General features: G+C 43.6%; 1 protein-coding gene across 3 annotated transcripts in view; it reads left to right on the top strand.

Moving 5' to 3' along the window:
* The window catches only part of LOC135244909 (kinesin light chain 1-like), a 57,076-nt gene extending 40,763 nt beyond the window's left edge, over positions 1-16,313 (top strand). For 2 of the 3 annotated variants that reach the window (XM_064317601.1, XM_064317592.1), the window contains exon 14: positions 6,832-8,961. In XM_064317601.1, the coding sequence (XP_064173671.1) occupies positions 6,832-6,837 (6 nt within the window). In that variant the 3' untranslated portion in view covers positions 6,838-8,961. Of the gene's footprint in view, positions 1-6,831; positions 8,962-12,184; positions 12,310-13,430; positions 13,489-14,636 lie in introns of those variants that run through there. The other variant, XM_064317583.1, reaches the window with a different exon arrangement.
* The last annotated feature ends 1,601 nt before the right edge of the window (positions 16,314-17,914 follow it).

Below are 17,914 nucleotides of genomic sequence, written 5' to 3'. Positions count from 1 at the left end.
GTAAGTGTATAACACAGGTTTGATATTTACACTTAGGGTACCAAACCTTATTTTTCCCTGGAGTAGGGACCAAGCGCGTTGATCGCGAAACAATCCCAGCATTCCCCTGCGTGTGTGGCCTTCGCTGTCCTCTCTAAGCCTTCTGCTGGAGATGTGTCTGAAAGCTGCGAGCTGATTGTACGTCCTGGCAGATCCTCATCCGTGTTTTACTTGCATCGTCTGTTTAACCACAGCTAACTTCCGTCCAATGTCGTCGTCATGGTGATGTTTTAAGTTCGAGATGGTAGCGGAACTGTGGGGGGGATTGTGGGGCGGTTTCTTTGGTTGTGCATCTTGGAAATGCTCTCGTCCAGACTGTGCTGGTCCTCAGCTCTCCTACGGGAGGTAAAACTCGTATGGGGTGATGATGTGTCACTGTGCCCTCCAGAAAATCACTCGACCTGAATTCCTTCATCAAATATCCAGCTGTGTAAATGGACTGTATGTGAAAATGGAAGCTCTGGGTAAAAGTGACTGCTAAAAGCCTAAAACATAATTAAAAATTGAACAAAGAAGCTCCCAAAGATGTTTAAAAAAATATATTTGCAAACATTAAATATTGTAACTTGTTCTTTCAATGTTAACATGAATCCAAGACGCTGTTGGTAATATTGAGCAGAATTCATTTACAGGGCCCTTTTTTACGATGGCCTGTCTCTTTCTTTAGACAGCTGAACGTCCTGCTTGTTTTGTGCTGCGCGTCTGTGATCCCGTTGATTTAGCGTTCCCCCCGCCTCCTGGCGGGAGCGCCGGGCCGCCGTTCCCCGCGAGTTACGGCCTAAAAAACCGCGCGCCCGCCGCCTTTCAGAGCCGCGACCCTCACCGGCCCGCTCTCTGGGGAGCGTCCAAGTGCCGAAACGCATCTATTAGTGGCTTTGCTTAAAGTCTGGAATTTACCGTCCCTCTCGATACCTCGGGTTCTATTGTCCCCCGGCCAAATAAAACGCTGGGTCGGGCCGGGCCTTTGGAAAGACCCCCCTCCCCTTCTCCACAAAGAGAAGAGTGTAAATAAGAGGCGGTGCTTTCTACCTGGGAGATGGAGGCACGCTCAGAAGCAGCCGGGGCCTTATCTCCAGGGCCGGCTAATCTGCCCTTAGCTGCCCGCCTCAGTGCCCGTGGCTAACGGAGGGGCGCTCCAGCGGCTCGGACAGGAAGGGGAGGGGCTTAGTGACGGGCGTCTCTGACTCCTGGCCTGCAGTCCTGCCCTGTCTGCCGCAGCGTTCCTTTATTTCATTTCTCTCCGCAGCCCCGTTTAAATTATGCATTTGAGTGCAGGGAGAGGTAGAGAGGGAGAGGGAGGGAGGGAGAGGGAGGTAGAGAGGGAGAGTGAGGATGAGAGGGAGAGAGGGAGGGAGGGAGAGACGGGGAGAGAGCAAGAGGTGGAAAGAGGGAGAGGGAGGGGAGTGAGAGGGAGGGAAAGAGGTAGAGTGGAGTGGGAGGGAGAGAGAGGGAGGGAAAGAGAATCCAAACGAGCCATGACTGAGTCGCAGAGGGAGGCCTGCCCACTGATTGGACAGAAAGTGCGTTTCCAAGATGCTCGGCTCAAACCTGCTCCCCCTTCCCCTTGCCACGCCCCTTGCCCCTCCCCTTGTCCCTCCCTTTGTTCCACCCCTTAGCCCCGCCCCTGCTCGAGCCTCGCCCCTCTTTTCCTCAACGCATGTGCGGCCCACTGCATTTCGTCAGCATGCTGTTTGTGCTTTATTAAGCGTTTGTTTTATTTGACATGTCCGCCATTGTTTTGACAGACACACAGACACACTGCTCCTACATCACTCCAACTCTGTGCCTCTGTCTTCCCACAAAGTCTGGTGCTCATTAGTTTCTATTTTGTGTGTTTGTAGTTTTTTAGTTTTTTTTTTTTGGGGGGGGGGGGTTGTAATTATGGTTCCAAGGATGAAAGAATTCCAGGGATACTAGGATTTCTGCCACCAATCCAAATTTTTGAATTCCTAGAATTGGATGCTTGATATTTCACAATCTGGTCCACACGTGCAAGCCAATTGTTAAGTGGCTCTGATTGGCTTGTTGGGTTGTCGATCACACAAATAGGTCTTGGCTGTATTGTGCATAGTTGCTTGTCAGATGGTGATCTCATCATCGGTGCCGGGGAGTTCTGGGACATTTTTATCCAGGTAGTTTTTCATTAACTCACGTGAAGGTCATAACATACTTCTAATTCATATTAGAGGAGTTTTGCTCAGACTCATTCATTCTATTTTAATAGTGTGTCACACATTTAGGAATGAGCGCACCTTTTCTAGGTGATGCGATTGAGGTCATACTCAAAGGGAGGGAGCTTTATTAGTGTAGAATTTTATAGGCGTGGTCAGCGACTTTGTGTGCTGTTTCTAAGGTGTGTTCTGGGGTGCTCTGAATCACCATGTGTCTGTTTCTCTCATTGCATTAGTAATAAGGGAAGCAGTAGTCATGTGAAGAATTATTAAAGGTGCATCACAATGAATTGGCTTACATTTGCTGGCCATTTTCTACCATTTGTCTCATTCTGTCTATTGTAGCATAGTAACCCGATCATTAATGAATGAGTCGTGCCTTTTCGTACATGGCACATACCGTACCAGCTCCCTGAAAGTTCTGAGATTATAGGATTGAGGTAGATCGGAATCCGTGGGATAATTACTAGGCTGTGACTGTAATGGGGGTGAGCACTGTGTTGATTGTATACAAAGTTCCAGTGGTCATCTTTTCAGTCCACTTCCTGTTCTGGAAGGTTCTCACTGAACTGGAGTGGAGCTAATGTTTGTCATCTGTGGAAATTAAATGCAGATTTAGCTTGGAAATCACTTTGACCATCATACCAGGCCAAGCAGATTTATGCACTGAAACAGGCGGGCTCTACAGAGCAGTCTGGTCCTGAGAGCCAAACCTGTGCATGCATTCTGCTATTTTCTATAACTGCTCCCCACGCCCAGCTAAGTTTACATAGTAGAGGGCGGGGTAGTGCTTTTCTGATCAAACAAAGTTGTGGTTTCAGGTTCGCATTCCTGTTGACATGTGAATTTTTCCCTGTTAAACTTGCAAACGAGTTTCCCGCCCTGTTGAGGCTCTGTAATTCATTTCAAACCCAAGTCGTACAGTACTGTGGCAGTGTGGGGTCCACACAGCGCCCTCTTCTGGATTTGAGAGAGTAGAACCCCCCCTCCCCAAAGTGGTGGGGTAATACAACTTCTCCTTGTTTCAACACTCATTCTGTGCATTCGGCACTGATGACGTGTGTTTGTACAGAGGTGAACGCAGTGTGCTGTCAGTCTCCTACAGGATGCATGCTTGCCGCCCCCTGGTGTTCACAGATCGCCACTACAGTGGAAAAACAAGAATGTCATCTAGGTGGAGAACCGTGATAAAATCTCATCTCCACGCAGCGGGACCTGTGCACGCACTGTTCTGTGAGCTTCTGCAGAGTGTGCGACCTGTTCTAGAACACAGATTATGTAGGCTTACCAGATACTCAGCAGCAGAAATTGAAGTCATTGTTGGGCTACAGAGTCTGCACACCGTGTTTCCAAGGGCCTAATTGGCTGCCGATTGAAAGGAAATCACAGAAACCAACAGAGACCGTGGTCGCCCAGGACTGGAGTTTGAGACCTCTGCTATAGGCTCCCCAGATGTTCAGAGGCAAGGAGACAGAACTTTCAGTGTTTAGATCATGGAGTTGAGTATCTGGTTGATGTGTAGAATCTGTGGTGACATTGGGGCAGCATTGCATGAGCATTGAGTTTCTAACGCAACATTCAGAACAGAATTAGGCTTTCACATGATTGTGAAATTGGCAAAATGATTGTTGCTGAAAATTCTCGTAGATCTGCAGGAGCATTTTTCAAATTGTATCGCCTTCTGAAAAGATAAATTGAAATAGCCAATTTCAAGTATATATTTGCCGCAAATCAGCAGTTGAAAATGATGATCTCTGCACTGCCGTCTGGCCCTCGGGCCCTAGTGAAGACGCAGCTGTGTAACTGCTGGCTACAGCGCGCTGTCTTCGCTGCTGGTGTGCTGAGTCATCTCCCTGCTCCCCGTGATTATGGGATAATGCGTTTCTTTGAGGCGCAAAGACCAGGAGCGACGCTGCGTCGCTAATCTCCGCTACCTCTGCAGGACGTCCTCACAAAGCGTTCGGATTTTGCGGTTGTTTTTCGCAGTGTGACCTCTCTCCGTTCGTTAGCCGCACTCCGTTCGTTAGCTTTGTCAGCTATCGTCGACGTCCTCCTGTGAGGCATCGCTGCTCTGCAGTTTCCCACTGCAGTCGCAGAACTGGCAGAGAGCTGATTGGTGGAGCTTCTCTGGACGAAAGCCAATCAGAGGCTTGGAATGTCTTGGGGGGATATATCATCGCAGGCAAGATTCCTGTAGGCATTGGGGTGAGGTCACTGGAAGCAGATCATTGTTATATTTATATTTTTTGCAGATATATATTTTGCAGAAAGCCACTTTGTAGCGGTGAGTGGCAGCTCAAAAGCAGTGGGACTGTTGCACTTTACACCATTGGATTGCTTTCTCTTTTTTTGGTTTGACTGGTTGCAACTCTAACCAGCTGCGGGCTTGCCCATTTTGCACCAAATTCTTGATTTTCATTGCATGCATGCATTAGTGCGAGTGTGTGTTTGTATGTGCATCTTTGATTTTTTTGTGCCACTAACTATCCCCCATTGTGATATTTTGCTGTGTTGCCATAACAACCAATCAGCCAATCAAATTTCCCCCAGTCTCTCTCTTTTTCTCTCTCCCACTCTCTGTCTCTCTCTCTCTCTCTCACACACACACACACACACACACACATGTGGATTGTGCTCTCCCTCTTTGTGCTGTTCTTGTCCTCCCTCCAGATGAAATGGGGGGTAGGGGGGGTGTTGATGATAAATGGGAGGTGGTAGGGGAGGAAGTGGGTTCTGGGATGGGGGGGGTTCTGAGGCTGTGTTACAATCAAAATGCTGTCTGTCTTGATTATACTCTCACTTGCTGCTCTGGGGTAAAACTAAAAGAGCATATCCAAAATACTGTAGCTTCACAGTAACAATAAATACTCACTGTCAAAGTCTAGGATTAAATAACAGTACTCATAAGAAAGAAAAAAAACTGCTTCAGACCAGTAAGGGCCCTGATCCCTATATAAATCAGCATAAATCAGCTGAACATAAGAGCACAAATTCTCGGGTCTTTTTGAAAGCCCTTGCTAAGCGGGTCGCGTTAGCGCTTTGATGCGCCGCGGGGAATGCGCCGCAGTGTGCTGACGCTGCAGCTGCATCGCACACGCCCCGCGGCCGGCCGGTTCGGTCAGGTCCGCTCCCGGCCCCTCATTGTGATGTCACAGAAGAGCTGAGTCATCATCATCATTATCGGCGCCATGGGAACCGGGGGGGGGGGCAGACTCCCGGCTCAGTCTCACGGCAAACCCGGCGCCCTTCAGCCACAGGCAGCACTACGACATGGCGGTTTGTGGCTTTAGCCCTGTGTTCAGAAAATTGCAGGTTCAAATCCTGGTGTAAGGGGATATAATTCTGCTGCTTGAAGGTACTTCAACTGAATTACTTCAGTGAGTATACCAGATGTAAAAAATGAGGAAGATTTGAAAATGTAAGTCCTGTACTTTAGTCCTGGAGATGGGCAGTGACTGTAATCTGGAGATTTTAAAGAACATCAGTGACACAGAAACACTTGTTATGATTGACATCATATTGAGAATTTATAAACGTACAACGTGTGGAAAATTTATTTTGGAAATGCTCAAATCTTGATAAATCTTGTTTCTAATTGTTTTCCCCCAGAGCAACAAATATTTAAAAAATGTAAGGTTTTTCTGAGAAACTTCTGTTTCATCTGTCCAGAATTGTCCAAAAGAGTGGGAACGACTGCAGTCCATACCTTAATTTCAGCACGAGAAAGAAATCCGTATTCTCCAAAAATGTAGACGTTTCTCCCTGTAAGCTTTAAGCCGCACACACACATACCATCATAATTCGGTAAAATTCCGAAGGGTCGGCCGAAATCTGCTGCAAACTTTAGCACTAGCAAAGGTTGTGTCTTTGCTGGAGTTGCTGTTTGCAAACTGAACAACTGCGCAGTCATTATGTATTTACTGCGCTGCCTTTGCAAGAGCTGCCAGGCACCAGCTGGCATCGTGCTGGGTGTCTGTACAGGGCCTGCAGCCAGAGGCCTTAGCTGGGACAACGGCAGAGGCAGACTTTTCACACACAATACCCATTTCTCTGTTTGCTTTAAGCCAGGGGGTTTCTCTTCCTGAGGGGGTCATATCTGAATTTTCCAGAATTTTTGTCCCTGCGGTGGTTCACACATAGATTTTTATCGCAGTTTCACATGAAGACACAACAGCTGGCTTTTATGGGCTTTTTGATACACTTATTAAGAAGTCAGGTCGCATAAATGTTTGAGCCAATCAGGCGATAAAGAGTCGTGGTCAGCATGACATTCCGAGATCAATACAACCCTACTGCTGAGTTCCCCACGCTGGTTTTGATGCCTTGGGCAGTATTTTCCTAATCTTATTAATGGTGCTAAATCCATCAGCATTTCATTGGCCAGATTCGTGTTGGTGCATTACATTTCGTGTAGTCGCACGCATCTGTCTATCTATTAATCAGTGTGCAGAAATGATGAAACAGAACTTTCAAAGAGAAATCACCAATGTTTGGGGAAAGTAATGTTTGATTTGATTTATCACCCTTTTAAATGCATTCTGTCGGGGCTTATGCATTATTCAATGTCTGAATCTTTATTGTGTGGCGTTTTGTCTCTTTTTTTGTCTCTTTCTGCATTTAGGCTTAAACCTTCAAGATTTTCCTCAAACGTTCTCTCCTCCCTGAAATTACCCCCGCCCCCGCTTCCCCATCCACCAACAAAAATAGCCAATCAAAAGGATGTCTTGCGTTCTGGCTCCTCCCCCCTCTGCTCCCAATCAAAAATCTTCGCTCTGCCATTCCTGGTTTCTTCGACCGAGACCGTTGGTCGCTGCTGCTGCTGCGATCCCAACCGAACACCAGTGGGGATGTGTGGTGGCTGTCTTTCACGAATCACGAATGCAGTGTGTTACTTGATTCAGATCTCTCTGTCTCTCTCTTTCGCCTATACGCGTCTGTTTATTCCCACTCGTCTCTGAATACTTTGTCCATTTCAACTGTATAAGCTTTGTTATCCAGTTGTGAGATGTTGCTATGGATGGCGCGCATTGGGCTGGCAGTGGCGATGGCCGATGGATGTCGATGCCTCTTCGAGGCTGAATGATGGAAATAAAACTGCGCAGAAAATTGGAGGGTGTGTCCACGTGATCCACAATTCACTCCGCCTTTCGCCCTCGTCTTCACCAAACGTTGTCTCCATGCAATCACAGAACTCAATGAATTGCAGTATCAGTGTACCTGCAGGATTACTGCTGGTTCACTCGCTCTATAGATTACGACACTACACCGCTATTTCTTTCAGTAGAGTAGGATCTGTTGCCTCTGAGATCACTTAGCGCTTTGAATCTTTTTGCATTTTATTTTTATTTGCGTCGTTCAATAATTTCGACAGGAATTATCAACCTAGGTGCCTGTATTTAGCATTTATACAATTTTAAAATTACGGTTATGTTTTTTTATGATTTGCTTCCATGACAACCTCCAGGAATTGAAGTCTGAAATCAATGGGATTTTAATCAAATAACGCATTTCTGACTATCCGCTACAGTTGTATCAGAATTACACAAGTTTATGCCTAATTCGTTTTCGCAATGATTTCGCTATTTTTTTTCCTTTGCAAGGAAACAAGTGCCGTGAGATTAAACTGTATTGTGTATTCAAAGCGGTTTTAAAATGTTTTTTTTTTCAGTGTTTTGAAGTGTTTTTTAATTTTTTATTATGTGCAACTTATATTTTATGTTTCTAGTGTCATTACGGACATACGAAATACAGCTTTATATAAAAAACTATATATTTATTTGTAAGCATTTATGAAACAAATTTAGTGTGCGAAAATTGCATTAGTAGCCTACAAGCCCTGTTTTACATAGGCATTAACACAAATATAAAATGCGGTCGTTTTTAGAGAGACTTCCATGATTGAGTGGATAAGTAACATGGAGTTATCTTACCGTGTGTCCAAGGCCCGAGCATTCTTTGCCTGCTTTATCTGAAACCGGTGACAAGCCACCGGAGGGATAAACAGCCCCTTGGGTTCGTTTCCACGCGCTTTTGGTTCATGGTTTAACACGTGTCATTGTTTACAGAGTAGTAGTCAAAAGGGAATTCGTGATCAGACGTTTGAACAAAATAATATAGGTAGTCCACGAAAAATCTTCGAAGTGCTGTTTTACGATGAGAGAAAGTCTATGTAAGTTCGAAATGCACGGAAATTTAGCTTATAGAAGGGGGAAGAGCAGATAAGGAGAAATTATTTCGATGTTTTTGTTCTAAAGTCCTGCTCACTACATGCAATTATCGTAGAGTGCGCCACCAAACTTGGAACATTTTTCTTTGGATTTACTGAATATTTCTGTGGACACTTATGGTAAATGGAAAGAAAATAATAATATATTTATGTGTCATCATTTCACCGTGTTACATTAACTGAATGTGATATTGTTTAAACATTATACTTAAGCCTGAAATGAATAGGTGTTCGCACCCCCACGTTTTTAGTTTATGGATTTTACGTTTCATGGGTCACCGACGAAGTGGCGCACACACGAGGAGAAAAGAAGTGTTTAAAAAAAGGGGTGCATTGTAAAATCAGCCCAGTTTTGAGCTATCTGTAATTGTTTCACTGTAAACTCTGTTTCTATAGATAAGAAAAGACTGTAGGCACCATGTTAGTAGTCCTAGTAGAAGTGCATCTCTTTCTCTTTTGCATTGTGATGAATGTTTCACTAACATTGTTGACGTCATCTTGAATAAAGACTCTTTCATTTGTGAAGTCGCAAGTGGCTTTTTACTTTTTTAAATTTGAGCTTTGACCTTTAATATTACCAGGTAGGTCAGCTGGGAAGTTGAGTCTTTTTTTTTTTTTGCAGCGATGTCCTGGGGAAAGCGGGTAAGGGATGGAGGATGTTGTGTAGCCCATGGCTGTTCAGCTGATAGCCCCAGGGTCGATGTGCATCATAGACATTCGCTTAGCTGTTTGATCATTGAAGAACAAACAAGTTTATTCACGTGCAGCAAAAGTGGCCATGTTCAGGTCTGCAGCCGTTAAGTGTTGCTGTAACTCATGGCGGTGACAATATAACTCTCATTGTGTGCTCAATATAATGATGCTTATTCTGTGCTCATTTGAAGATTTCATCGACTTTTACACACATGTACATCATGGGATGATTAGGTTACCAGTCAGATTGTAGGGGGAATTATTGAGTTGCTGGTCATATTGTGGCAGTGGGATGATTGAAATGTCCGATCGTGTGGATGGCGGGGTTTATTATTAAATAACAAGGAGCGAAAGTTAGCGTGTAATCCAGGAACGAATCCACCTCTCCTTGCCCACTCCTGTGCTAGAGGCACTGTGTGGCTCCAGTATCCTGTTCCCGAATGGACAGTGTATTTCTGCCATGTTTGGCAGACCATAATGCATCTCATCTGCCAGAAAAAGGGAATTTCTCTAGAGATTTTCATTTGCGTTTTTGACTTGTGCACCTTTTTATTGACGCAAATCACACGTATGCCTGTTATCACATAGCGTGTGGTTCATTCTGCAAAGACCATTGAGTCATTTCAAGGAAAACAATCTTTTTCCACTGCAAAATTCCACTGCATTCAACTTTTACTAGTGTGCAGGAATATATCTTTTAAACTATTTTGTTGTGTTGCTGTACCTTAAAATTGAAAAGAGAGGAAAATAAAAATATGAGTGTTGTGACTATAATAACTGAGAATGTTTATGAATATCCACGATACCAGACACATCCCATCAGCCTTTCCACAAGACGCTGTCATGGAGACTGTTGCCATAGCACTCCCCAGGAGAATAACTCTTTGCACTTGTAACGGTGTGGAGTGTCTGCAAGGACAGGCAAACAGCTCAGCTGAGGATTTTCAGTCCTGCGGCTTTTTTAAAATGTATTATTTATTTTTGGCAGTAATGGACTGACCTTGCCTTGGGTTTCCTACATCAGCTGGTGATAAATATGTCCTTGGAATATGCTGTAGTGCATTGATTTGTTATGTCATTAGGACTATCATTTTTTTTATTAATGCAAGCTCCCCCCCTTCCCAATGTTATTAAACTGAAATCTTAAAATTTTAATGAACTTCTACTGGCCTTAATTAGTGTAATAACATTTTAAATGAATGGTTCATTCATGTATTTAACCCGTGGTACGAAATTTTGCTCTAAATACAGACAGAGTTATATTTAATATGATACGATAGTTGTTCTTCACACACTCTATCTTTGTTTCTCTCTCTCTCTCTTGCTTGCTGGCTTATTATTCAGTGAAGATGTCAGTCTCCTGCCCTCTGCTGGCTGGCTTCTTGCACTACAACCCTTTACACCTCTTTTATTTAAGTCATGTTACCTCCAGACATAGTGTCTCTTGGATGCTGTAGATTATGAACCTGGAAAGTGATGCTAATTTAAAAGTCTTAAAAGGAATATTTAACAATGTCACATACTGGGTAAATTAAGGTCGTATCGACCTGGAACGTCTAGCATTCGAAGAATTCAGACACGAACGCATTTGCATTTTCTGTCTTCTGTCGTGTGGTTTCCACACATTAACACCGTAGACAAGAAGCAGATGGGCAAAACAGTGTATGACCACGAAGCCATTTTTATTGGAATTTTCTCAGGAAGGACAACCTGTTTTGCATACGTTGAGTCTCGCTCACATGTTCACGCACAAACACATTACAGACAGCAGCATACAGAGGAGCTTAAAACAGTTTAATTTCCCCTCAGAATTTTCCATAACTGCATTTTTCTTAAGCTTCATGACTAAGCGTGTTTGAGTTCCAGGCGTGTGTTTGACCCAGGATCGCGGGTGATCTCATGGTTTGACTGCAGAACGCAGGCTACTTTCATGTAACTAGGTCACCTGTCCAGGTGGCTCGCCCTGGTTGGGTCTAATTAATTTCCCTGGCAGGGAACACTGACTTGTGAACAACCTCTAAATTATGAAGCACGCTGGCGAACTAAACTGCCTGTCCAGACCAACACTTAATGAAAATATTGTTAGCTTTGGGGCAAATTGGATACAAAATCTGTTGGTGTGTTTATTATTATTATTTTTTTACATTTCTGCCATTTTAACGTATCCAGAGCCACTTCCACAATTAATTATACAGTATGCATGTATACAGCTGGGCATATAACTGAAGCAATTCAGGTTAAGCACATTTGCTCCAAGGTACAACAGCCAGTGTTCTACCTGGGAATCAAACATGTGTAGTTGTATACTTTTTTTGTATGCTGGGTTTTCTTTTGTAACCTACAGCTTATCTATATCTGAGATATGATTTCCATAAGGCACAGTTTATGTTGAAAAATTCAGATCATGTTGTCTACCTTCTGCATGTGATATGTAACTGCCATCAGCGCACATACACTGCATTACTTAAGTATGGAATTGTCATAGATGTATCGCCCGCAGTCAGAGAGGCTCAATCTGCCTCTCACTGAGCATGCCCAATAGATGTTTCACTGGAGCGCTCTGTTTATTAATAACTCAGCATATTCATTATAACAGGTTACACTCCACAATAGTGTAGTGTGATGATTAAGGACCTGTGCTTGCGATCTAAAGGTTGCAGGTTTGATTCCCAGGTATGACTGTTGGACGGTGGCATAGTGGTTAGCGCTGTATGGGTTCGAGTCTCAGCCGGCTGAATCCTCTCTGCTCAGAGTTGGCATGCTCTTCTGTATTAGTGTGGATTGCTTTGTTTTCCTCCCACAGTCCAAAGACGTGCATGCTCCAGGGCTCACTTGCAAAAGAGATGTGAATATCTCAATGTGACTACCCTGGTTAAATAAAGGTTGAATAAAAAGTAAATAAATAAAATATGACTCTGGAGGGGGGTTGTTTGACTCTGGAGGGGGTGTGTGTATTACTGGAGGGTGGTTAATGTGGTGGTTTTGGGGGTGGGGTTAATGTAGTGATTTTGGGGGGGTGTGTGCATGTGCATGACAGTGAGGGGTGTCTCTGCAGAATGGTAGCGGGGTTCTCCAGCGGAGTGTGTCCTTGGGGAAGCTACGGGAGGTCCTGCGCAGGAGCAGTGAGATTTTGGTGAAAAGGCTCCAGGGAAGCGGATCGCCGGAGCCTTGGAGCAGCAAGTAAGAGCGACGGGCGCGAAGCGGCGGGACGTCCCACAGGAGCGGGCTGTCCTACCCATTTAAACCCCCACATTTAGGGCCTGGTTTACTGAGACCTTTAGCATGTGCAGCTAGTCCCACCTAATGACCCAATACATCTTCTTTCACCCATTCCTTAGTGAAATTTGGACAGCCATACGTTCACATATGTAATTACATTATCAACACAACTGCATGTGTTCTGCATGTAATGCATGCAGGTTTTTAATTAAATTTTATATTCTTATATAACATATATTCAAGCGTAGATTCATAAATATAAGCAATAATTAGATAGACTTATGATGTATGTCATGTGGAATAAGTTATTTGTGTATTTCTTCGCCTGAAAGCTGGTTTGCCCCTGGCTTCAAGAGCACTGTGTCTAGCCTGTTCTTAAATACCCAAATACCCCAAGGCTTCCACCCCGGGGCATCTCTGAATTACCCAGCCTCTGGATGCACATTCACACAAGTTCACCAGCTGTGAACAAGCCCAGGTTCAAATTGTGTAGAACACTTTGTACGTAGCAATCTATTCAAAACATAAAAAAAACATGCCATGCCTGTCTGGAAAATGTATGTTTCTTAAAAAAAAAAAGACTCAGGGATGTTTTGCTCCTCGTATACGTAGTCACTTGAAAAGCAATCTGTGTAAAATATTAATTTGGGGGTGCCATGGGAGACACAGTGATGAAGATGGGAGACTCACATCCTGCTGAATGTTTATTCTCTCATATTTCTCGGGATTGTTTTCCCATTTCATTATTTTCTTGACCCAGATGCTCACAGCATGACAGGAACCCATGTGGTTTTCCACGTATGGTTCTAGTGTGCTTACTGATACTTGGGTTACCAGGAAGGGCCTACTTCCTGTTTATCCCTATGGGAATCCAGGATGTATATGCACAAATCACCATCAGCATTGTTCAGCTGGTTGGTAAGAACATTCCCTGTGATTTGTGGAGCTCTCTCTCTCCTGCCAGTCAGGTGATGTCACAAGTGTCTTAATCCCTGTTATGGGCCACATATAGAATAGCACTTCCTGGGTGGTGAGGTACTGGCGCCTGATTTAGCCTTGTCTGTTTCTGCTCTGTCTCCCAGCATGAAGAGAGCGGCTTCTCTCAACCACCTGAACAAGACCAGCGACGACTCGTTCCAGGTAAGGAGCCCTGCAGGGGGCGCTGTTTAAAAAGGCAGCGCTTACCTGCTCACTTGAGTGCGTCCGTACCAAACAATAATAATCACAGTAATAATCATAATAATATAGTGTATTTAAATTATGCTTTTCATCTCATGATCTGAACACCTTTCGGAAGGGACTCACTTGTCACCACATGTGGCCACCTGGGATGCGGCAGCATTGTTGGAGCTCAGGTGGAGAGATGGAGGATGATTAGCTGGCAGGCAGGTTCACAGAAGTGATATGATCATTTTCACAGGACACAGGGGAAAGCTTTTAGATAATTATCATGGGCTTTCATAAATAACCACAGGATGTCAGGACCTGAGATTAAATGCCTGGCCTGAAAATTCATACAGGCTGTAATTGGCTATAAATATTGGCACAGTAAAACCATATTAGGCTGTTTTTTTCTCTCCCATGTTTATTGCTTTCTGCTCAGTATTTTTCAGCACTGCTCTTTCTATGAAGAAGGGGGTTTTTTAAAATTATAGAATAAGTTCACTCTGATTAAATTGTAACTTTTTTGGTTTTTGTGTTTATTGTTATTGGACAAGCAGTAATTTTTCTTAAACAAATACAAGTGCCGATGCCCAGATTCAAAGATAGAAAATTCATCCTTTTTTCCTCCCCAAAGGCCAGGGGAGGGGGGCGGTCGGGGCTGTGTGATGTAATCATTCTGCGGCAATAAGTGTCCTGGGGTGCCTGGCTGGGGTTGAATGGGCATCACAGATTCTTTACACTTACCAGATAATCTACTCCTACTCGACTTCTGTTAAGTGTTAAAAACACAAAGTTGAGGATCTGGCGAGTATAATGAATCTGTGCTTGAGGCAGTATCACAGTGTTGGACAGCTCCATTCCTGCAGGGCTACTCCGTGTGCTGGTTTTAGTTCCAGCCAAGTATTCAGGCTGAATTTAGCAAAACAAAAAAAACTACCAAATAACAGGTCAATTCATTTCTAGGGATAAATTCATTAATAAAGTGCATTGAGTGCAATGAAATGCCAGCTAAAGACACTGGCTAGAGTTGTACACCACTAGCTTAGAGTGGAGTCCTCTTGACTGAAGGTTTCTCTCTCTCTCTCTCTCTTTCCTTATCTCCCCCCCCTTCTCTCTCTCTTCAGGGTCCCAGGGCAAGTCGGATGCACTCGAGCAAGGGTCTCAGCTCTAGCACTACGAATCTGTACAGTGGAAACTGAGCCTGCCTGGTACACACACACACACACACCATTGGTCCCAGCATGTAAAGCTGGGTGAACCCCCCCGCCCCCCCCAGGCCTTTCTAACACAAGTCACAGTGCCAAGCCTCTTGCACCTCTTGCACCTTTGAGCGCTCTCGTTTGCTACCCCCACCTCCTGTTCGGACACCAATGAAATTACGGTGACCTCCTCCTCTCTCACAACAAGGTCACGTCCTTATTGGAAGGTATTGCCCTCGTGGTGCTTTCCCCCCTCACACGTTAACCTTTCGGTCATTCAGAGAGCACGCGTCCCACTGGTCCCGTGTTAACATTTAGCCAGTGACCCTTCACTACACAACGCACGCCACTTCCAGCCTGCAGCTACAAGGACACATCACGTCTGCACAGTGCATGCTGGGAAAATGAGTTTGATGGACATTCTCCTGTATGCGACCATTCCATCGAGTCAATGTTGTGGATATGTTTCACTTGTTAGCCTTGTCACTTGGTCTGTGCATCAGGAAATGCATGATGGGAAAAAGAGTCTTTCTGACATTCACCTTTGTGCACTTTCTAGCAGGGTTCCTAGAGCTCATGAGTAAGGCCACGAGGAGCTGAATTTGGCCCCTGGGCTGCCAGTTAAATAGTCCTGCTTTATACAGAGTCACTCCTGTGAATGTATTTCACTGTAAAATTGTATCATGTGGCTGCTCGTTTTGCCATGGGTGTGATTTTATGTCCTCGTTCACAGTGCCCCACGTTGCAGTTATTAGTCTTTGTCTTTCCCCTGGCCTTATAGAGAAGTGCTTTTGGTGACGGTGGTCAGTGTCTGTGTGTTCTGATACAGGGCCGCGCTCTGTATCGTTTGACATTTTGACATCATGAACCAATTTGGACAATGAAATAGTAAACAATGTGTGTTCTTCAAGGTCATCTGAAACATTCTCAGTTTTGTTGTTTTCCTTTTGAGGAGACCATTTTAATGTTACCTCGTCATTAGTGTGTAAATATTTTTCTCTGTTTTTTTATTATTATGAGTTGCATGTTTGTCATTAGGTTCAAAGATGATTTCTCAACTGGGCTTTTCTGGGTTGGATGCGATCAGCTGCGACTGTTTTGGTGATTACTTAGTAATCACCTAGAGTAATTACTTAGTTTATGCCAGATGTCTCCTGTCTAAATCTCTCACTTAACTCTGCTTGTGTTGGTTTCCTTCACTATGAATCAAAGCTTTCAGGAACACTGTCAAATGTCCAATATAATTCAGACCAATGTGTCATGTTAAATGTCAAAATACATTATATATATATTTTATTTATATATAGACTTTAATTGCTTAAACAAATTTGCATAGGGTGTATTTGGTTTTTGGCACAAATCATCCATTTAATCAAGAGGAATGAAGTTCTTATTCTTTCTCAAATTCACACAACTGGACCCCCTTGATTGCTTTTGCAGTGCATCTTGGGGTACGGAAAACTAATGAGAGGTAATTTTATTATTTTTTTAAATTTTTTTTTAACCCTTTCCTTGTAAGATTGTATATATTTTTGATGCTTTGTAATGCTGGGCCCTGTTGAAAAGGAGACCTACTTAAATAATAATCACCACTTAAATAAACCTTAAATATAAATGAATGAAATAAAAATAAAATTGTCTGGTTTGTTCCAACAAAGGGGCTGTCCCACCCGCGCTAACCCAGTTCTTTCCGGGAAAGAATGTCAGTTTGTCGCATTTTTTTGCGGCGTTCTGGCGTACACCGCGTGCAAGTGTTCCTCAAAGACCCCTTCATCACAGTTCACAGATCTCCGTCGTGCTGGGAAAGGTGTGTGTCCTCTTTACTGTGTTAAAAAATGTGCACGCTGTCTTATTTTGGGGCTTTTTTTAATCGAATTGGGCTGAGCTGTTTATTCCCGACTGAGATAAACATACCCACGCGTGTCATTTGTTATGTTTACCTTTGCCAGATATCCTCATCAAGACTTCCACCAGCCACTCTCTACATTAATATTTATTTATTTATTCATTTTTTTTTGTCAGATCCATTTTGTTGGATGTTGCTACTGTGGAAACCTGGCCAACTGTTTTTTAATTCCAACACAAGATAAAAAAATTTTAGTTTTTCTGTGTTGTACTATTTTCCCCATATCAATTCCAGAAACAAAAAGCTTAAAAAAAGTAAAATATTTCACTCCTTCCTTTTTATTCCTCAAAAGACCGAAGATATTATGTGTGTAGTTTGCTAAGTGTGTGTTAATCCGGGTATGTTTTGATCTTAAATGAGCTGTGACACATTTTCATGCCTATAATCACAGTCATTATCGATGCTTGATGGCTTGTTCACAGATCATTGCAGTGCATCCCAGAAGTGTCCAGATGTTAATGTTGTTTTTGTGAGTCCCGGTAATGATGGACAGTGATTATATTTCTGGTCAAAGTGGAGTGTTGAATAGGTTTGGCAGCTGTTCCTGCCCGTTTCCCTGAAATTTGGCCTAAGTACCGTCCTGGCATTGCGTAACGCATCGCATTATTTTAATAACGGCCAGTAAAATGAGGCTCTTTGTGTCATGAAATGAGCTCCGTGAAGCGGCGTCTGGGAAGACTGGGCGAGTGGCAAAGCCAGCCTCTGGATGTGATGATCGCCATGGGGACTTGACTGGCCACACTGCGTGTGTGAAAGCAGCCTGAGCTGTTGTCTCCTGGGTGATTCAAGGTTTTTTTTTTTTGTCTCCTCCTGAATGGATAATGCGGTTGACATGGTCAAAATGAACAGTACACTCCATGAAAGCCTTCTTTATCAATTACATCACTGACAGGTTATAAAAAGGCCGGACTGACCCATTGGAAAACACACACAGCCCTGATTTATGCCTTAAGAACGAAACCCATCGCTTCTAAGCATATTTTTTTGTTTCCATTTTGCATGCACCCGTGGAACTCTGCAGTTATTATTACTAGTATTATTATTATTATTGGACAGTATTAAACGTTTTTGAAAGAAAAAGTTAGCCTTATTTTATTTATTTATTTATTCAATTTTAACATGTTTTTGTAACTTTTCCTGCAAATTCACGGGAGGGGGAACTATAAAAAGTGTTTTAATGTATTCTCCTAATGATTAAACTGAAACAATGCCGAGAGTAAGGCGTCATCTTAAGGGAATGCATGTTTTTTGAGTGTAGCCAGCTGCGTTTAAGTGGAAAGGTGTGCTAATAGCCTTG

This window comes from Anguilla rostrata, chromosome 2 (genome assembly GCF_018555375.3).
Source record: "Anguilla rostrata isolate EN2019 chromosome 2, ASM1855537v3, whole genome shotgun sequence".
Classification (NCBI taxonomy): Eukaryota; Metazoa; Chordata; class Actinopteri; order Anguilliformes; family Anguillidae; genus Anguilla; species Anguilla rostrata.
Note: the sequence above shows the minus strand (reverse complement) of the source record. Positions and strands in the feature narration are given on the sequence as shown.